General features: G+C 43.9%; 1 protein-coding gene across 1 annotated transcript in view; it reads right to left on the reverse strand.

Moving 5' to 3' along the window:
• The window catches only part of RYR3 (ryanodine receptor 3), a 514,231-nt gene extending 494,142 nt beyond the window's left edge, over positions 1-20,089 (reverse strand). Inside the window, exon 1 of the mRNA XM_053665407.1 lies at positions 19,889-20,089. Coding sequence (XP_053521382.1) covers positions 19,889-19,939 — 51 coding nt within the window. The 5' untranslated portion in view covers positions 19,940-20,089. The remainder of the gene's footprint in view (positions 1-19,888) is intronic.
• Between the last annotated feature and the right edge of the window lie 2,096 nt (positions 20,090-22,185).

Below are 22,185 nucleotides of genomic sequence, written 5' to 3' on the forward strand. Positions count from 1 at the left end.
TAAATACCAAAAGAAATAAAATGCTTACTAGAGCACAGTGGTTCTTCATAAATAAAATGCCACTTACTATTATTTTGAGATAATATCAGACCTGGACCGGAATTTAAAAATTATCTAGCTCCATTCATTTTAGAGATAAACAAGCAATAGCCCAAGTTTGCCAAACTAGCAGCAGGGCTCAGACTATCACCCAAATGCTAAACAGATGGGCATGTATTTTTAAGAGAGAATCCTTTGAAAACTAATATTGCACTGGTTTTTATTCAGAGTTTAGTTCTGTGCAACTATATCCATAAGACTGATGAAGGGGGTCAATGACCTGGGACTAAGGGGGCTGTGAGGAGCTGCTATTCTCCCTGCAGCTTCAGGCCACGTCCTCCTGCTGCTAGCTGGTCTAGAATTCCAGTTAGCAATCAGCGTATGTGAATCAAAGCACTGAAGACTGATTCTAAAATAAAACTATCTAGGTGCAGTATTTGTCCATTTTTAATATCCTAGCTCAAATTAATTCACAGAAACAGGAACAAGATAGCAAATGGCATCACGATGTGTGGGGACACTGGACAGGCAGACTCTGGGAGGAAGCGCAGGGAGAGTCGGAGCACAGAGGAACCACACAGAGAAGCCGCATGGAGGAGCGGCACCACAAGCAGCGCCCTCCGGTCCATGTGGAAGAGGGTACAGTTGGTCAGTGAGAGGCAGGCTGGGTAGCAAAAAATGGCATTCTGGGAACTGTTCCTCTGAGACTGTTTCATAAGGAGAAACAAAACGAAAAGTCCTCTTTCCACTTTATTTATTATCAGTTTATGGGAATGAACGGAAGGCATGAGGAAGGAATATAGGTAGGTATGGTTGGTGAATGGGAGACAGTAGCCCATAAAGGGTAGTACCCCAATAATTTTGGAACAAAGAAAGTTACCCTGAAGTGAAATAAACAAGAATAACCTTGAGATGTTACTTACGCAATTTATTGGTAAGGAAGGTGTCTCCTTACCAATAGAATGCAACACAAATAAAAACTGACCACCTTGACTTAGGCCCAGAATGCCTCAAGCTCATGTAAGAAGACGGCCCTAAAGGACCCTCAGGGTCTTTTATTCAGACCCAGCATCACTTCCTTGACCATTGGCACTGCCATCTTGATTTAGCAACTGCTGCCTTCCTAACTCCCAGCTCTTGGCTCCATTTTCTGGATTCTGCTAAATAGGTCCTTCTTGGCATTACTTCACCTCAAACACCCTTCTGTGCAACAGTCTCTGAAGTTTCCTGCAACTGGGTACCATCTTGTGGGCTGCTTATACTGGGAAGAAACCAGTCCTGTGGTCAGGCATTGAATAAAAAACAGACTACCATTTGTCATAGTGTAAGAAACATATAATGTAATAGCAAAATGTCCTGATGCTTTAAAAAATGAGAATTTTGAGAACTAGACATTAAGCACTTAGTAGCGTGGCTTCAGCTTCCACTGTATAACATGTGCTCCACTTCTTCTTACCAAAAGGCACCAGAATAAAATACCTCTCATGCACTGAAATGAGTGAGCGTGATGCAAACATCTTTGCAGAAACACCAGTTTCATTTTGTCACTATCGATTCTTCCCTTAGCAAAGAGTTTAATGAACTTTAAAACCCTACAGGTAATTTCTCCTGGTAAACCTGAAGCCTGACTTTCTAGTTTTCATATAAATCTTTTGGAGTTTTATTAGCATCATTCACGTCCCTCAGTAAGTGCGTGACTTCCCTGGAGACATAAAATTTTTAGTTTCTTGGGAGGCAGAGTTAAATATTTGATGCTGACCCACTATGGAAACCCAGCCTAGAACTACACACCAGCTCTCACCTATACATAAAGTAGAGACAAAAATTCCCCAGCCCATGAGCTTGAACCATTGTCCACAAACCTTCTTTAAGTCAAGGGGGAGGAAATGGGATTGGGAAAAAGGGAGGGTGGGGGCAGGAGAGTGTCCTCAGGCTCGCAGACCAGACTTGGTAGACCGTAGAAGGTCAGGAAGCAGGGAAGGGCTGCTGTTGCTTTGACCTGACATCTCCTTAACTGAAGTCCTGACAGCCGACATTATTATTCCAGGTCTAAACTTTACTTGTACTTCTGTTTATTCTCAGAGAAAGACTGGGAAAAAGAGAAGTAGACATGAAAGAGAGAAGCAGCTGATAACAATGGGAAAAAGAGAGAAAATAACAATGTAACAACAAGTGAGCAAGAAATGAAGAGAGTAAACGCATGCACATGAAGAAGAGGTGGGGGAAGTAGTCTTACAGGCTTAGACCCATATGAGTGAATATGTATCTGGGTTTATTAAAATGCTGCAAAATGATTCAGTCACTTGAGTGGCAATATTAGATCCACGACCCAAAGTCTAAGTAAGCCAATAATAATTGCACCAATTGTAACTTCTGGAAAGGAAAGCTACAGACCAATCCTAACTAAAACATGGGAAATGTGTGCACTCAACCGCTGCATAGAGGTAATGTTCCCCAAACTATAATGAAGTTCTTGATGAAAGCAAGGAGTATCATCAGAGGCACTCACCTCAATGGTCCCATGTAGGTTAGTAACAGAGAAGGGGCTCGTCTGAAGCTGTGTTACAGGACTTCAGACCTGAAGAAAGGGATCTGAGAAGGGACAGCTTCTCGGAAAGTTGTATGAAAGAAAGAAACTATGATGAATGGCTCTCTTAAGCACTTCTGCAAGGGAACAATGGCAAGCATGAAAAGCACTCCAGAAAGATAAGGATGTTTGCGGGCAGAGCTGTGACAACAGCCCACACCAGGGAATCAGTGATTCCTCATAGGTGGACCTGGAGGTAAAGTTTAGTTGGAACCTGAGGTGTCAGATTTCAAATAAACTTATGTTTTCTCCATTTAGTTTTATTAGCTTGTTGTATAAATGTTCACTCAGCACACGCCATAGGCTGTGCTGTGTTGGCCATTGGGGATACATCAGAAAAACAATAATAAAAATTCAAAGTCCCTGATTTAATCTCAGATAAGCACACACACCCCTTTTAAACTTCATACAAAAAGAGTCATTTTCACTAGAAGTTCTCATTGTCCAACTCAGAATGGAACTGCAGTTTCTGAAAGTGGAGTCCCTTTTTATAAACTACAGAGGAAAAACACACGTGTGGGTGTTCCAAAGTAATGCTTGCTAAATATCTAGTATAAGCAATGAGGTCTGGCAGAAACGTTGAATAGAAACGATCAACTGTCAGCTGATTTCTCAAAAGAAACTTTGCAGGCTAGAAGGGAATGGCAAGAAGTATTCAAAGTGATGAGTATCAAGGATCTACAAGCAAAATTACTTAGCAAACTTATCATTTAGAATGGAAGGGCAGATAAAGAGCTTCCCAGACAAGAAAAAGCTAGAGGAGTTCAGCATCAACAAACCACTATAATATGAAATGTTAAAGGATCTTTTTGAAGAAGAAGAAGAAAATATGAAACAATAAAATGAATAATATGAAAAAATATGAACAATCAAATGGCAATTAATACATATCTATCAGCAACTGAATCTAAAAAACAAAATAAACAAACACAACAGAAACAGAATCATAGATACAAAGAACAGGACAACAGTGACCAGAGGGGAGGGGAAGGTATTTCAGGGGAAAGGGGGAAGGGTTTACAGGAACAAGTCCAAAGGACACATGGACAAAAACAAGGTGGGGGTGGAAACAAAAGGGAGGTGGGGAGGGCTGAGGGGGTAAAAGGCAGAAAACTGTACTTGAACAACAATTAAAATAAAATTAAATTAAAAAAATATATATATATATGAAAGAATGTTTTGAGGGCTGCCAGATGGGAGGAGAGAGGAGGATGGGTTAAAAGTGGTAGAGGGATTAAGAAGTACAAATTGGTAGTTACTGGGTAGTCGCGGAAATGTGAAGTACAGCATAGGGAATGGAGTAGGCAAAGACCATACGTATGCATAATCCATGGACGTGGACAAAGGTGCGGGGATTGCATGAGGGAGTAGGGGGCACTGGCTAGAAGGGGGAAACTCGGACAACTTCAGTAACATAAGCAATAACATATAATTAAAAAATAATCATTCAAGAAATCACTTAGCCACTGTTTATGTACCGATTGGAACTGTAAGAAATTAAAATGAGTAAGCAAAGACCTTGCACCCAGGAGGTGATGTGAAGAAAAGGAGATTTATCTACCATGAAACAGAGTTTGCACAGTGTAACCAAGTGCCAGATTATTTAGTCCAGACAAAAAATAATTGACAACTACCTTCCAGTTTTCATACTTCTCACTAAACTTTTAGTGAAACTTTAAGCAAACAATCTAAATGCATTTTGAATTTTGATCTCCTACTTTTCCTATTAGATGTGACCAAATCATAGGTCATTAAAGGACAAAAGCCAGAGTACATACAGTCTATTCAAGAAAGGATTGCCACCTACCACTCCTGGTGGCACAGAGGGCTCGCGTGCTCCATGGACTAGGGGTGGCCTTGGGCCGGAGTGCGGGAGCCAAAGATTAATAGTCTGAGGTATGAGAGACACTACTGGTACTTAACTTTTAACAGCCAGAGTCCTCAATAAGGCTTCTAATGGGGCCGCAGCCCTTCAGTACTAATCAGTTTCTATTTTCTAGTCATGCTTGAAGTACCTACTTCTTTTTCTGTCATCTTAAATCCCTTGGCCTGAGCCAAGGTGAATCATCTTCTGGAACTATAGAGTAGTTCTCACTCCATGAAGAAGTAGTTCAGGTGCAACATAAGACTCTTCTTCCATTTACATTGCAAGGGCAAGGCCAGTTCCCTAACAGTGGAGGTTTTCTCTTGCTAATAGTCTCAGACCTCTCAAGTCCATTCTTCCAGATGAACTTGCTCAAGCGATCTGTATTTGTCCTTAAAGGGCCAACTAGATTCTAAAAGCATCAGATATCCAACTGTGAATTAAAGAAACCAATTTTTTAAATCACCCTTATACAATCTATATCTATATATTCTACTTGACCAAAACCATGCAAACTGAATTAACATAAGCATATCTTTTTGAAATCTTTAGAATTAATTGTATATATGTTACTGAGTTCTCTATGACCTAAAGAATCATCTTGGTTTACTCTCCAAATAGTTTTCCAATCTCATCTCCCAAAGGTTTTCCATGTATCCCCTATACTCTAGTCTTTAGAGTTCCCTGAACATGTCATATGATTTCACCCCTCTAGGTGTTATTTTGTAAGGACCCATCTGCCTGAAATATATTTTTAAGCTCATTTTCCACTGACAAACACCTTACAGAATTCACCCAGTTCAGATTCTCTCTCTTCAAATTGTCCCTGACTCCCTAGTTAAAATTACCAATTCCCTCTAGAATGCATTACTTTTACCTTTATTTACCACATTCTTTGTCCTACTTTATTGTTAGCTCTTTAGATGCCTAAATCTCCTACTATAGCTTGAGACCCATGAAAATAAGATTATGTACTTTGCTCACTCACCTTTAAATTTCCAGTCCCTATTACATGCCTTTCACACATAGTAAATATTCAACAAATCCTTGCTAGATAGATGGATGGGTGGATGAATGAATGGATAAATAACACATAGCATCTCAGCTTCCCTACACAAAAATTAACAGAGGATTGCCAAGGTCTTTACCTAGCTCCATAATGTAATAATAAATCAGAAATGGAATAATCACAAATATCTTGTGACCCTTTGAAAGGGTATTATTCTTATTTAGGTCGGTAGATGTTGGGAAAAAGAAACAAAAACCAAAACACTCCATTGACTCATATTAGAAAAGAGAGTGAAACCTCATCATAGTCTTATTCAAAACACTATAGGAGGAAATCCCAGAAGAAGTTTCAGAGAACCTGTAGGTTCTAAACAAGGACCAGGATTAGGAAGAAACAGAGATAATGTAAAAGTAGAATCAAGCTAAGCAACATGATGCTAGTAAAGTACATTTCAAAGCCAAACAAAAATCAATTCTGAATTATTCAATAACGAACTATCAATACAATGGCTTCCCTCCACCGGTAGCTAGGAAGGATGGCTAAGGTTTCCTCAAAACCTGCAGGTTCGCCTGTCAGTGGATGATGCTGTGCCTGCTGTTTCTAGTACTCAGGGATCCCATGTGAATAAAGGGGCCACATAGAGTGGTTTCTGGTTTGTATACGGTACAGATCAGAGGTTTGAAAAGCACACAGACACCTTTTCCAAAGGAAACTGACATCAAAATAACCATTTCTCAAAAAGCATCAGTTTGCAAACACCCAGAAACACAAGAACTACAAAAATATCAACAGTCATCCTACTGATGTCAATGCATGCAGAAGACATGCTCGTGTGCTTCATGTATACATAGCATTGTCCCATATCCATTTTACATTCCATGGGGAACTAAAATGTCCCATAATTGTGAGCCGCAGGTTAGCCCTGACAGTCAGGCACACGTATATGTGATAGTGGAGCTATCCTCATTACAATTTCTACAAGCTAACTTCATATAAGTCATTGAGGTTAGAAACTGAGACATTAGTCCCCATATCCCAAGTCTGGATAATACCATCATATGACTGATTTCTATCTTCATGGAAACATACATTTCGCTTACATCAGGCTCACCAACCATAAGGGCACAGAGAGGGGAACTTGGGCAGAGATAACTCAGTGAGGCAGAGATGTGGCCGGCAGGCTGACATATGAGGATCTATCATTCGTTCAAGTATTTATAGAGACCTATACTACGTGCTAAGCACTATCCTTAGTACTGAAAATGCAGCAAAGAAATAAAGGACAAAAATCTGCCCCTTGAGTGGTAGAAGATACACAAATAGAATAAGTAAATAAAATATATTGTATGTTAGATGTTGGTAAGTGACAAAGGTAAAGAAAGGTAGGCAGTGCAGGAAAAGACATCTAATATTAGAATCATTCCTCTGTTAATAGAAAACCCTATTAATCGAGCTTCATCTAAGATACTGGCAGCTACAAAATAAGATTAAGATAAAAATTACAAAATCAGTGATGCTTGGCCTTTTTGCTCCTTATCCTTTAGGTGCTTTTTTCCTTTTTTAATGTGGCCTTTCTTTTCTCTAGGAGATCCAGGGTAAGCCACTATGGCACTGAAGCTACCAGTGCCCTAGTGACCATTCCTTATCTTTCAACCCCAATGTCACATTACCAGATGAAGGTTTTATTCCTAGATAATCTAGCAATCTAAGAGGAGGTATAGCAACGTCTGAATCCACTCCCTGACCCTCAGAAAACACATTTTCCTTGGAGATAATGCTGTAACCCAAAGGAGTACCTTGACTGTCAGAAATTCCATGCATCTTGCAGACAATAAAAGTCTGGGGCACAGGAGTCACATCTTCCCCAGGGACATATTATACGTAACACAGGGCCAAAGAGAGGTTAACCATAAATCTCTTTTACTCTAAAAACCCAATAAACCTACCTTTTAATTTTTACTTGATTTTGGGAGTTTAGATTAGTCCTGGGAGCCTCTTCTGGCTTTATGAGATGTTTGCCTTCTATTGTGTGTTCTGGAAGCCTCACCAGGACACGAGGAGGAGTGACATGCACTTAGCACAGCCAGAGACCAGAGCAAAGCCCCAGGATCTGTCAGCACACTTGTCATCTCCTACCAAACAGCTGGGACTCAGGCACAGGTTCCTGTTTTCATTAAAAGCATGATTTGGGATTGCAACCTTTGTGAGTTCAAAAATTCAAGCACGAACACATGCACGCCCACAAGTTTCTATCTGGCTAAGGCTTCTAGGGAGCAGGCGGGAGAGCTATTTAGATTTTTTCCAATTAGTTGAGTTAGAAATTATAGTAAATAAACACTTCAAGTACATCTTCTACTCTCCTCCCCACAAGACAGTTCCCATATCATTGAAGAGCAGCTGCTTTGGGCTCTGAGGCGGCTTGTAGAAGCTTGGGCTGAGCATGGGTTCCAGTGGCCTTGCAAAGGGAATCCCAGCCACTGGGAAATAAGTTCTACCATCAAAATGTGTATTATATCACATCCTATATTATAGCACGGAACAGAAAATATGCATGCTACGAGTCAGGAACTGTGCTCATTGCAGCTCTACAAACATTACCACATTTAATTATCTCAGCAGTCACATGAAAAGTTATTAATATCCCTGTTTTAGAGAGGAGAAAACTATCAGGGTCTCACAGCTTGTAAATAGCTTGCAAATGATGAATCCAGAATTCACACCTCAGTCTGTTTTACCTGAAGTTCTTAACTACTCTCTTAATAGAGATTGCATGTGATAATAGTATTGACACTGATGTTAATACTAATGGTGATCTGAAAATAATATGTGGTACTTGAGAAATCATCAATTTCAAGGTTGACAACAGGAAAGAAGTAGGACATTCAATGGAAGAAACTGGTCTGGCTAGGCAAAATTTACATTAATTATAGTCATTTATGTGAATCGTATACAATTATGCCTGATTAGAGCCAATAAAATATTTGTGTACAAAAATATGTCAGAATAACTTTGATCTGAATTTTATTTGATTAGAATGGTGAGCTGTATACATATGTAATCAGACTTCCCTGTTGCTCAGGTTCTGATGTGCATGTGTGACATCTCCATAGCATTTTGTTCTTTATAGGGTGTGCTTTCGGAGGGTCCTCAGTGCCAGGCATTATCAGATGCTGAGGGGAAGGAGGTAGTCAATAGTAATAAGATAGGGCCTTGCTCTGAAGAATACTGGGGTCTGATCATTTTCTCCTGACCCTCCCTGTGAATTAGGTATGATTTTCACTATTGTGTAGATCAGGAAACTGAGGCTAAAATGGATGGAATAGCTCAAACATACAACTTAGTTCTCTACCCACAACTAAAACGGTGAAATTTATTGCTAATTAATGAAACACCTAGATTTGACACCAAAAAAATCTCTCTTTTAAAAAAATATTTTCTTTTCTTTTCTTTATTTATATTTAGAGAGAAGGGGAGGGAGAAAGAGAGGGAGAGAAACATCAGTGTGTGGTTGCCTCTCATGTGGCCCTCATTGGGGACCTGGTCTGCAACCCAGGCATGTGCCCTGACTGGGAACTGAACCAACGAACCTTTGGTTTTCAGACCAAGCTCAATCCACTGAGCTACACCAGCCAGGGCTCTCTCTCTCTCTTTTAAAGTAATCAAAAATCTACCCATCTTCTCTCATTTAGGGAAATCTCACTTTAACTTTTTAAATGAAATTTCCCATCTACTTAGCCCAATTAACCGTTTGGTGATTGAGACCAGCTTTATGAGTGAAAATGAAGAGCCAATTAGAGTGATGTGACTTAATAAAAAACAAGGCGCCATTAGCTTGCCCATGTACCTAGACACCCTACATACCTGTCACTCTTCAAGGAGCAGAGTATTCTAATTAGGTAAACATTTACTCTCATTCAGGGAAGGGAAAATTCTTAATAGTGAGTAAATAACCAACACTATTTAGCTTAATTTAATGGAAATCAGGAAGGAAAAAATGAGGATAATGTCTGATAGAGAGGAGGGTAAGAATAAGAAGCTTGAAAATAAAAAAAAAATATGAACAGTGAAAGGACTGCAAACTCACAGTTATTAACAACCACACCTAAAACAAAAGCAAACTAAGCAGACAGCTAGATCAGGAGTGAACCATAGAAATGGAGATCACATGGAGGGTTAGCAACAGGGGAGTGGGAGGAGGAGAAGGGGGCAGAAGGTACAGAGAATAAGTAGCATAGACAGTGGGGAGAAAATAGACAGGGGAGGGCAAGAGTAGTGTGGGAAATGTAGAAGCTAAAGAACTTATTACACATGGACATGAACTAAATGGGGGGGAATGTGAGGGGAGAGGGTGTGCAGGGAGGAGGGGAATTCAGGGGGGATGGGACAACTGTAATGGCATAATCAATAAAATATAATTTAAAAATAGATACAAAGAAAGAATAAGAAGCTCGGGACATTGCCCACTGCAGGGCCTTCAGAGGACAGGGCACTAAAGCTTTACCTTGTGTTCATGTTTCATAAGCACAGACATGAGAATGAATCAGAGAAGGTGCATGGCCAGATCTTTATAGTGGGAGCTGAAAATACAGATAATTCCCAGTAAGGCAAATTTCCATATTTAAAACACGGGTAGAAAAATAAAGCCTCCCAAACCAAAGACAATGAGCTGCTTTTGTACAGGATTCCCTGAATCACGTTGCCCATCCATCGATGTAGGTAATCAAAAATTGCTAGGGGGAAAGTCAATTAGCATTTGCATCAAGAAGCTTTGCAGAGTAGGCCCTCCGAGAGCCGACCTATCAGTCCGTGCTTGTGAGGACATGTCCATTCCAGACTCATTGCCATTCACAAGCCTGGTCCCACTAACATTAAGCAGAATGTCAGGAATCAAGACCATGGGATAATGACAGGGTATTGTCCCTTTGTACTTTTCAACTACAAAACAAATGTGCAATGACATTTGGAGTAGCTAGCGTGACTAATGTCAATATTTCCACTGTTTGTTGAGAGAATATTAATAGCCAATACATATTTATTGAGGACTTACTATATGTGGGACACTCTTCCAAGCACTTTTATATGGATTAACTCATTGGATCCTCACAACAACCCTTTGAGAAAGGCAATATTATTACTTTCATTTAACACATGAGGAAACAGGCAGAGGAGTTAGTAAGTGTCCCCAAGGTCACACATTTTAATAAGATGATTTTTGTGCCATAGAAATATGACAAATTTAAATTAATTGTTACAATTTCACCTGAAGTGACTAATGCCCCGGCTACCTCAAAACAAGACTGAGGTCCCTCTTGACCCTCAATCAGTAGAGGATTTCAATGTTAAGCTGTCTTATTGACCCATACAATACTCTCGGTGACTTGGTCAGGCCCAGGCATAGGGAAGTTGGTCAATAAATGCTGAACAGATACTCTGCTTACTTTAAATTTCATGGTATCTATATCGATATGATCATTTTAAAAGGTGTTTAAAAGCTAGCACAATCTGAATTGATTGTGATGATCAAGTCTATCATTTATTAAACGTATTCATCTGTCTGCCTGCCTATCTCTCTCTTATACAGTGTGATTAATGCTATATTGTCATTTACGTTGACATTTTCATCCAAGGACCTTGATGTGTATTGTGAGCCTGATCCTACTCATAAAAATATTCATGCATTCTAGGGAGTGCATTTGCTCACACAGACTCTGAGGCTTCATCCAAGGCTGCAAACCGGTAGGCAGCTTAGAATTCTGCTGCAGATGCATCTTGCTTGGCTGGCAGTGTTTAAGAATTTTATTTGAATGTGTAGACCAGGCCCACTTCTCCTTGTGGGGAGAAAGAGAGGCCTACTCACACATTTAGTTACCCACCTGGCCCCCAAAGTGTTTAAGCTTGTGAGCTCTCTGATCTACAGGTACCTAGGAGTTTGGAGTTCATTCATGTTGATAGCAACCTTTTCAGGTGATCGGGAAACTAAACAACTTTTATTCCAAGCTACTCCCTCCATATACACATACCTAGTTCTCTTGGAAAAGACTCAGAGACTCTTCACTCCTGTTTTCAAGGCATCTCTGAGATATAACCATCATTGTATGAATTATAAATGGATGAACTAAAACCCAGGGGTGAACAGACAATCCTACAGGTATCTGGTAATAGGAATGCCATCAAATAGAGCAAACCCTTTAGCTGAGTTTTACCTGCTTGAGTGGTATGTTCCCTGTTATGCTTTTCTTTCTAAAATGCCATTTGCAAAGAAGTGAGATTTGTTCAAGACATCACCATGACTTACTCTTGGTCTCCACTTTTCTAGCCAGCCTGGAAAGAAGAGAGGATGACTTGGAGGTGAAGCACCGCTAAAGTGAAGAACCACAGCCATGTGTCCTGAATGACAGAGATGAAGGGTTTAAGAGGGGCGCACACTCCTCCCTATTTTGACTTGACCTGTTGGATTCAGATTTTGGTTCAATGTGGAGTGGTGGTCAATGGGATCTCTCCAAGGGCCCCAGCATTATTACAGAGTGGATCTGTCCATGGCTTAGAGTGCAGCAGTTCTAATCAATACTTCCTACATTGTGTACATTTATGTACCATTGGTGCAGAACTTTCCATTTCTTCCTGTGGTCTCCCACTGCCTAGCTCTCCTGCTCTGGCCCATTAGAGAACTCGACTGTGAAATTATTTGAGAATAAATGGCAGGCCCTGTCACTGGTCTGCGGAGAACCCTGTACCTTCACTAAGATCCTTTCCTATCTGCTGTGTTGGGAGATACAGAGGTCTTCTTGGCATTCTCTCTCTCTGTCTTTATTTTTTGCAGTAGGAATTGTGCTAAGTTGGTGTCAGGGGTCCAGGATCATTTGCTTGGAATATGATGAGTAACACATCAACAATATGATAACTGATAATGGAGTTTTGTTGCTCAGTTTTCTACTTCAGGAAGGCTGCACCTTAGTTCTCATGTTGATGTAGAGTCACCTCATCTTATAAAAATCTGAGACTTCCTTTTTCTAAATGTTGTCTCTGATTCTGAGTTATCTAAGAGTACTTATGGTCACCAGTCCTAGATGCAAATAGTGCTCTTCCCAGTCCCTGTAATAAGTTGGCCACTTTCTCCTCTCTGTAGCCCGAGGATTCTGCTCCTCTGATCAAAGTTCATAAATAGATGAAGATGGAATCTCTGTGGCTCCACCCCCAGAACCCAGACTTCTCTGTCCTGATGCTTCTTCTGCCCACCCAGGGTTCTCCAAGAACCAGAGCAGAGCTCACTTAGGTTTGCCCCTCTCAGGAGGACCTCTAAGTGCTATGTCTTTCACCAATTCAGTTCCTGTTCCTTCAGGAACTGGTTCTGCTTAGTTGTTAATGACGGTTATCATTGATGGTACCCACCAAGCAAGCAATTTTGCATTTCAGCATTTTCAAAGAAAAAATTTCTTGTGTCAGTGCCTTACCCCAAAGGAAGACCAACGAGAATGATAGCCTCTGTACATGGGTCACACTGACATTGATATAAACCCAGATTTTTTTTATTGTGTATGCCATTACGCTTGTCCCAGTTTTCCTCCTCCAGCCCACTCCCCACTTCCATAGTCAATCCCCACACTGTTGTCCATGTCCGTGGGTCCTTCTTATATGTTCTTTGACTAATCCCTTCACCTTCTTCCAATTGGTCCCCTGTGCTGCCTCGCTCACCTCCTGGTTGGTCTCATAGCATGAATTAATAAACTAAACTTGGTAGAGGAACTGTGGGTGGCCGGTAAGATTCTGCACAGGCAGCAGGAACTCTGCCTCCAGAGCTCTCTCCTGTCTGCTTTACACTCTTAAAGTAAAGAAGCAGCAAGCTGCCGTCACCCTGAAAGGATGGCTCATAGGACGGCCTCTTTTGGGGCACTGACTCCAATAAAATAAGACCTCCTGAAGTAGACAAGCCCCAATTCAATGAGGAGTTCACTGTCTAAGAAGGTGGAAGGTGAATGAAAATTAAAAAGAAAACAACCAGGGTCTGGTGCCTCAGTGTCTCCTACCTGTAAGGCTGTGTCTCACCTGAAAGGACAAGAGCCCAGTGCACTGCTGCAGAGTCAGCAATGTGCACTGAGCTGGAGGTGAAGAAAGAGCATGTGAGCAGAGGAGGCACAGCTCTTTTATTTTTGAATACTGCATCGTCAGTCTCGGAGCTGACCTGAACTTTGTTTTCTAACAATCAGGAATCAGAAATGACATAAGGAGCAAAAAAATGATACTGCTGGCACCTCACGAGGCCCATCCCTGTAGCAGGATCAGGGCTAAGGTGCCAGCATTTTTTCTTCCCTTGCTCTGAACTGAAGAGGTGCTATGATGGCAAAACTCACTGGAGCAAGGGAAACTGCAGTGGCTGGAAATGTCTTTGTCCCTAAAACACCCCACTGACTTACAAACAAGAGGATGGCTGAGAAGGTGCCAGTCCGAAGCCCTGAAAACAGGACGTGGCTCCCTGGGGAGAAGTGGTGCCCTGCAGCCTCAGCACTGGCTGGGCTCCCACCACCAAAGCATCTGCTTCACCCAGCATCAGCCCACAGGGACTTTTCAAGGGCCTGGACTCCCTAAACAGACATCACTGAAGCCACAAAATCCCTGGGCAGAAAAGCAATGTTGGTTTACAGGGAAGTTGGTACCGATTCTCTAGGGAAGAGGAAGAATGGGCTCAGAGGAGAAATGGGAGGGAGGCTCTGGGAGGGATGGCTTTGAAAGGAAGAGATACGGGATTTAAAGAGAAAATGTGATCTTATGGGAAATAACTGCTTCGGTTATTTTCTAAGAAGACAAAATAATAACAGCAACAATAACAACTGACTGCTTTGTTTGGTGCCTGGAATCCTGAAGACCTACCTGGCCTCTTGAAGGTTATTGCACCAGCTGATTTGTCCTCTCAATCAAGTCTTTTAGTCAAATCACTTGAGAAAGGTTGGCAATTGCTTCAGTCAAGCAATTTCCCAGATAGATATACTGAGGCTGGACAACATTGGAGACGACCTAACAACTGAAGATGGAGGCGAGAACCTGTAGCAGAGAGTATCGTGTTTCCACAAGACACAGTCACAAGTAGGGTTGCCTCCTAGCGCAGCAAAAACACAGAGATAAAACCCCAAAAGCACACCCTCCTCTCTCATTTGGGGTATTATTTATTGAAATTACCGCTGCCCCTCACCACACCTGTGAGGCTGTTAAAGCAGGTTCTATCTCCATAACGTGGGGCAGATGAAACCTCAATCTTTTAAGTGATTTGTTCAAGGTCACAGCGAACAAAGGCTAGAAAGAAGAATTCTTGCCTCTAAGTTCAATTTTTAATTACATCATTCCACTCCTACTGGATAAATCTTGTATTATGGGTACCTTAAAGATAGAGGTAATTTAGGAGGATTCGTATGGGTGGGGAACTATGGGAAATGAACTAAGCAGTATTGGTTTCCGGACACACGAGACCTCCGGGCCTATATAAGAGACTGGTACAAATCACTCTGGAGTGCCAGGTCAGTTAGAAGTGAGGAAACCAGTAGCTTCTAAACTAAAATCTCTCTGAGTAGTAAGGTAAAGGAAAAATTAAATTATGAGATAAAAATGTCCTTCCTAGGAACAAGTAAAAAAGAATGACAACAAAACAAGCAAATAAAGAGGCAAATAAGCACAGACATAATAAGGCCCATTTAAATACAAGTCCTTCAAAAACAATCTTCAGAGTATTTTGCTTTCCAAATAAAATACTCTCACCCTTTCTTCTTCAACATTTTTAATCTTCAGATCAACCCAAAGAAACCTGAGGAATATTTTCCCCTCTAAATCAATATTGGAAAATGAATAAAGAATTGTTTTTAAGACCATATTTCCCTAAAGTGTCCTTGTTTCACCTCACAATTGTATTAGCACTGACAAAAAGAAATTCACAGACATCGGACATACCTACTTCAACTGCAGACCTATTCATGGCCTCACTCCTCTCACACTGAGCTACAGCACATTCCACGTTCCAAATACTTTCAGGTTCATAGTCACCATCACTGCCTTCACCTTCACCAGGAGCTCAGCAGCTTAAAATCCCCTAGGACAACCAATGGCTGTAGGCAATCAGTGCCTTACAGGTGTGAGCCCCTCCCCACCACACACACAGTGCCGATGCAGTCTTCCTGACACAAGTTAGTTAATTTCTTTGTGAGGATCTACCTTCCTTCTCCCATCCACCAGGGAATGAAAGGAGGAGATATTGGGTGCCCAGCTACAGCCCTTTAATAAGATGAGCCCTCTGAAGGCAAAGGAAGAGTCTGAGAAGGGCGGGAAGTGATGTTGGGAGGCTCAGAATGTGGAAACAGTGAGTGTTCTCATTTTAACCATCAAACCTAATTCACCAGGACAGCCCAGGCTGGCTCTCCATACACCCCTGGGTGTATGGGGCCTGCCTTCCAGCACTCCCTCCCTTACTGCTCAGTGTCACCCTGAGCCACCGTCCCTGAAGGAAGAAGTCACTCGTGTCCACCTCCTCCCCCTGCCTCCTTGAGGAGCTGCTACCAAAAGCATGACACTGTCATCACGCAGCTGTTATGTAAATGGACTCTGCTGAGTGAAGAAGCAAGCAGTAATCCGTACACCACCAAGTGAAAGTTCACTGTCACCCCAACCTGGGACAACGTGCTCTGGAAGGATGTGAGCTCACATTAGTGCTGCAGCTCAAAGGCAGGGATGTGTCCTGGGCAGGCTGTGGGAAGGTACCCAAGACCATGGGGGTGGTCTTGATCCTCAGCCAAAGGGCCTTCTCTTGTCCCTTGAGAGATGCAAATTTAGATGGAGGAGGACAACTTTCTACCAGGAGAACTAAATTAGGCATCTATGACCAATCTTTAATAGGACATTAATAGAAACAAATGTCTACCTCTCTTTGAGTTCTGTTTCAATTAACTTTGTAGTGGAGAGGGTTTTGCAAGGAGAAGGCATGATATGTTAAAAACAAGAAGCTGAGGCTTGGAGACTTTCCGTTTGTTCTTTTTAAATGGGTACTACAGTCTCAGGGAAAAAGCTGGGGGAGAAAACATCTTCTGCCTGGCACTCTCCACGCGTGATGCGGCGCCAGCTCCACCAACTGTCTGGAGATAGAGTAATTGTCACTCTTCTCACTGTAACTTCTTGCTTTCAGATCAGCGGCTGGCAGGTTTATCTGCTTCTGAGCAGCTTCAGAGCCACGTCAGTGACACTGGCTACGTCAGCAAGAGCAATTGGAAGGGAGGTTGATGCCACTGCCGGCAGCAGTGGGAGGGAAAATTCTAGCCTTGGAGAAAAGTCTCAGGTCTGTCTGTCTGGCTGACTCTCTCTCATTGACTTAAATGACTGCCCGTGATTTCAAAAGACCAGGAGAAGACGCGTAGTTTTGCCCTGTAATGAGGAATCCATTTAAGGCTTGGAGTACAGGAGCATTTAGTTAAGATGGTGATCTGCTTCCACTTCCAAACCCCTTGTGTAGAGCCTGCTCCCCAGGAGAAGGTGGGCTTCAAATGTATCAAGAGATGCAACCAAGATGAACACCACCAGTTAGCATGTGTCTAAAGCCTCACCACTCACACTTTATAGTTATTCCTGCAGTAACTCCGGCCCATTTTGTGACAGTGATAGTTCTAGGTGCTTTCAGTTTCGTCACTATCACAATAAATAGCACACCATAACCAATTTGATGAGGACCTTGGCACAAGTGCTATTCCATGGTCTGGTTTAAAAAAAAAAAAAAAAAAGGTTTGAAAGCCTGGGCTCTCCGGAATGGCAATCCTGTAAAGTTCACGGTTGCAAAGATAGGATTCCAGTCCCTCATCGTATCAACCACCTTCTGGTCCAGAAAGGGAGGAGGCATTATGTGACTAACATCTGACCAAAAATGCTTTAGAAGATACTGTTCTGGGAAAGAAAGAAACCCCGAGGTATGGGCAAATGGAGAGGTTCAAACTGAAACGTCTTTTCAAACCCAGGCGTACTCCCAGATGAGAACATTCCTCTACTAGCACAGCCCTGTCATTCCCGAATCTACTAACAGCAGCAAGATAAAGACGGAATTGTGTGCAGATCAAAACTTCTGGTGACTGGGTTCAACGAGACCATTTGGTTCCGTTCATGGATACCAAAGGTGAGTGTCAGAATTCAGAAAGCAGCCGTTTTCATCTTGGTAATTGTACGACTGTAACCTGTGGAATAATGCTCAATGGCAGGCTGTAGTGGGAATTTGATTTATCACTATAATTAATGACGATTATCAGTAACTCGTTGGGCAACCCTGGCCAAGCCACTTGATTTCTCGTGCCTCAGTTTCTTCACCTATTTTCTTGGAATAATCCCATTTTATTCCAATCAGCCAAAGACGGAGAAGTTAAGCTGCTTTCCAGGGTTACAGAAGATCACATCTTAAAAATACTTAAGGTGATTAATGGAAGAAAAAGAATCAGAAACGTCACCCTTGAAGTCACTCACCCCAGGTTTACCTCCAGCTTTCCCTGGAAGCCATAACTGTTAGGCAGCCTACCTGTAACAGGGGTTCTAACATGGGTCCTTGAAGCCCACAGGGGACTGTGGATGGGCTTTAAGAGGAACCCACCCACTCTGATCTCTGGAGCAGGATACCCAAGACACAAAAAAATTTAAGAACCACTGCTGTACAGGAAGTCTTGGTGACAGGTATCTTAAAACCAGCGACACGACCCCATGGAGAAGAAACATCAGGGCGGTGGCCACAGAAACCAAGAGGAATATGTAGGATTGGGATCTCAAGGAAACCAGGACTTTGACTTGACCCTCTGGGCCCCCTATTTAACACTGACACTATCCAGAAGAAGGGATCTTTATTCAATCAATAATGCCTAGAAGATCACTAATAATAAGCACAAGAAATGGATGATTGAGAAGGGCATAGAGTAGGGAGTACCTGAGCTGCCAACCCATCCAATAAGCCTGTTAAAGGAAAGCCTCAGAATTATTCCACAGGGCTTTGGGGGGACGGGATGGGCGGCTTTACCACACAAGGGCTGCAAACCGTCTTGGGTGCCCTGTGAGAGAGGAAGATGGGCCTGGGCCTGCTGATCAGGCAGCTAATTCTGTAATGTCAGAAGGGCGGTGGGTCCTACTGTGTCTCCCGAAGGAGCCCCAAGTCCCAGCCCTGATGGAGGACTCATGTTTGGATGAGAAACTAAAGGAAATAATTGTAAGGAAGCACTTCAAGAAAAAGAAGAAATGGCCCGAGAGGTGAACAAGAGCTAAGGTATGATCTTCAGAGACCAGGACAGAAGGGTACATAAAGAGAAGAGAGGGAAAGAGAAAGAATTTCATTCTAATTTCTGAGAGCTAGATGGCACATATAAAAGGATCTAACACTTCTAGAGCAATTTACAGTTTACAAAACATTATGACATTCACTATCTCATTTAATCCTTATCATCCTGAAACGCTGGCTTTACTTTCTCCATTTTACACGTGAGGAAATTGAGACTAAGAAGAGTGGATTATGCGATTTGCTCAAGGTCACCTGGCTGAAATCAGAGCTGAGGTGCACCCCAATGCCCCCCCACTCATCCTGGTTATCGCCCACCGCCAAAGGTTTTTCATTAACTCAAAGGGCAAGGTTGATGTGGCTACCACAGACACCACCTGCCCCCACCACTGGCACTTCCCTTAAAATCTGGGGCAGGGCAGCGCCCTCGGGTGCCAGGGAGGGGACCTGAGTGACGTGGAGCCACAGAATGGGGTTTCCCTGTCCTGCAGGGCTTGAAGGGGACAGCAGCAGAAGCCACGACTCTTAAACTCAGGCAGCCAAGTAACGTTTAGGAGGAGTTGGGGACTTGGGCTTAACGTGTGAGGGGCACTGCTGGGTGAATTTCCTTCCGCGCGACTGGGACTGAGCGCCTGCGCCCGCTTCTCCAGTTCAGCCCCCCAGGCTCGCCCCTGACCCGCAGGTTCCTCTAGCGGTTCCCCAAGTGCGCGGGGGAGCCTCCAAGGCAGGGGATTGGGGTGCAGTGTTGGGGGTGACAAAGCAGGCTGACGCTGGGTCGAGATCTTGCACTTCGGATCCTCTGGGTCAGGGCAAAAACACGAAAAAGCCCTGACTGGAAGTTTGGGCATCCAGGGTTTCAGATCAAGTAGCAAGTTGTCAGGAGAGAGGTAGAGGTGGAAGTCTGGGATGGAGATGGCAGTAGAGGAAAAGGGACAGTCAGGTGGAGCCCCTTCCCACACAGCCCCTGGCGACCCCGCGGGTGGGTGGCTGGTCCACCTCTGCAGCCCAAGGGTTCGGAGAACGCGCAGGGCACCGGGCGCCGCGGCGCAGCGCAGCCTCTCCTCACCCGGCTCCGCGCTCCTCCCCACCTGCCCGCCGCTTGGCCCCGCCGCGGAGACTCACAGTCCGCAGGAACTGGATCTCGTCCTCGCCGCCTTCTCCCCCTTCGGCCATGGCTCCCAAGGCGTCGGTGCTGCCCCAGCCTCCCGAGCCTCTGCTTCCCTCGGTAGTCTCTCGGAGTGCGCCGGCTGCTGCTGCGCTCTTCTCTCCTCCTCCTCCTCCTTTCCCTCCTCCTCCTCCGGCTCCTGTCTCAGCTCAGCAGCGCCAGGCTAATCCCCGACCATATAGGGAGCTGGGCTTACACTCCACTGCACTGCAGAGCGCCAACACCAACCAAGCAACCCGCCTACCCCTCTCACCTCTCGCCCCAGCCAAGAGCGTGGCAGCCCGGGGCTTGGCGGCGAGCGCGGCACCAGGCGCGTGTTGCGGGCGGGGCGGCGTGGGGAACCGGACGCGGACCGATGGACCTCCCCTCACTGCACCGCACCGCACCGTGCTGCGCACTCAGCGGAGACGCGCAGCCCGCGGCAACGAGAGGGTGCCCCCTACCCTGCTCCTTATCCACAAACAAAGGCTAGTTGCTTAGCTCCGGCGCACCAAGACTAGGTCCCAACCCTCTCGCTCTGCCCACTTTGCCCTCCTGTGCGTGTGTGTTGAACTCGAATGCCTTGTTCAGACCCAAGTGCCTTGGAAGGAGAGGGGTGTGCCTGTAGTTTGCTGAGAGGCAAGGAGAAAAGGGTACAGTGAGGGTGCTATCCATGTGTAACAAAGTTTGCTACTCCCTAGATAGCCCTTTCTGCACCTTAAAGGAGCCCCTTCCCCTTCAATAGCCAATCAGTACATTTCACCAAACCCCTTGATTGTCCACTGTTGCTGGGCAGAGTAACTTTTCTCTCTGCCTTAGGTGGTTTCCGGGGTTCCCCATTCCACCCGCAATTCAGAGGTCAGGTGGCATCAGATTCTTCGCTTTCTGCTTACCCCTCATCTGAACTTACTCTACAGTTTAGCAGGCCAGCTCTGTGGGCACTGAAAGGGACAAAGGGGAGTATATACAGTGAGACCCATTCCATGTCCTTGGGCTGCTGACATCCCGCCCATCCTCAGGTCGTGTTCCAGGGTTTGAAGGCTATCGGATTGGTCCTTGCTAAAGCTGAGAGTCCAGGGTGCCCCCTTCTGTCTGCTGGCCAGGAAGCTGCAGGCCAACAGAGGCGTTCAAGAGAAAGGAGTCTTGGGAAGAGATGGAGACCCTGGGTGAAGAGAAACCCAGATGTGTGGGTGACAGTTCCAGGCTGATGGTAGCAAAGGACACTGGAAACACCGACCGATTTCACAGTTTCCTTGTGGAAGATCAACCTCCCCCCCCCCCCCACACACACCTCTGTTCTGCTTTGAGACCTCTTTCCTGGGCTCCAGTTCTGCATTTTCTATGGACATCAGAAATGTGAAGAAAAACTTTTTCTTATATTTTACCCAAATGCTTCCTTCTAGAGTGTGCGCTTTGGCCCTTGTTTCTCTTCTGAAGCCTGTCTAGAGTAAATCAAACCTTCTCTGCCCCCTGCACTCTGGATCACACTCACTGCAGTGAAGCACCTTCCTGGTCTTCTCTTCTCTTGGCTGAAGATTCCTCTTCCCTGCACTGCCCCCCCCCCCCAGCACGGTTTTCAGCACCTACACCCTCTTCGATGGCCTTAGAAGCATGCCGGTTGGTCATCTTCCCCTGCATTGTAGTGCTCTCCACCTCATTTTACAGTCTGTACAGGCAGCCTAGGATCAGAACGGCTATGGGGTGGCACCAACGGCACGTTTGCATTTAACTAGAATTTCTAGGGTTGGTTTTTTTTCTCTTTCCCATGGACCACTAAAGTCAAGTCTTCCTCACTCGGGTCATATTCAACTACTTAAGTACAAGCTTTTAAAAATACTGCTTCCTATTATAATTTCTTAGTTTTGTCTATATTTGGTCCTTAAGATTTTTTTTTTGAATCTATATCATCCCATCCAAAGTGCTAATCATAACTAAACTATGATATGACACACTTTTGGGTCAACTTTCTTACTTTTGTTTTTGATTATTGAATAGGTAAATAGCCTACCTAAAGATATCACTTTGCGGTCCAAATTTCTTATTGTTCATGAGGAGACTACAAATACCTTTTTTTAAAACATACTTTTCTTAAATCCAGACACTTGAGGTAAGACACCACCAGCAAACAACCCCACCACAGGAGGAAGTGGGGGAGGACAGCTGTGATGGCACTGGGGCACCCACTAGGATTCTCGGGGACTGATGCATTCCCTTAGTGTACTCAGAAGTGAGCTGTTTCATTACTCAGTCTCTGACTTATTCTGGTGCTCCACCT

This window comes from Artibeus jamaicensis, unplaced genomic scaffold, assembly GCF_021234435.1.
Source record: "Artibeus jamaicensis isolate MK-2021 breed Jamaican fruit bat unplaced genomic scaffold, CSHL_Jam_final contig_1132, whole genome shotgun sequence".
NCBI lineage: Eukaryota > Metazoa > Chordata > Mammalia > Chiroptera > Phyllostomidae > Artibeus > Artibeus jamaicensis.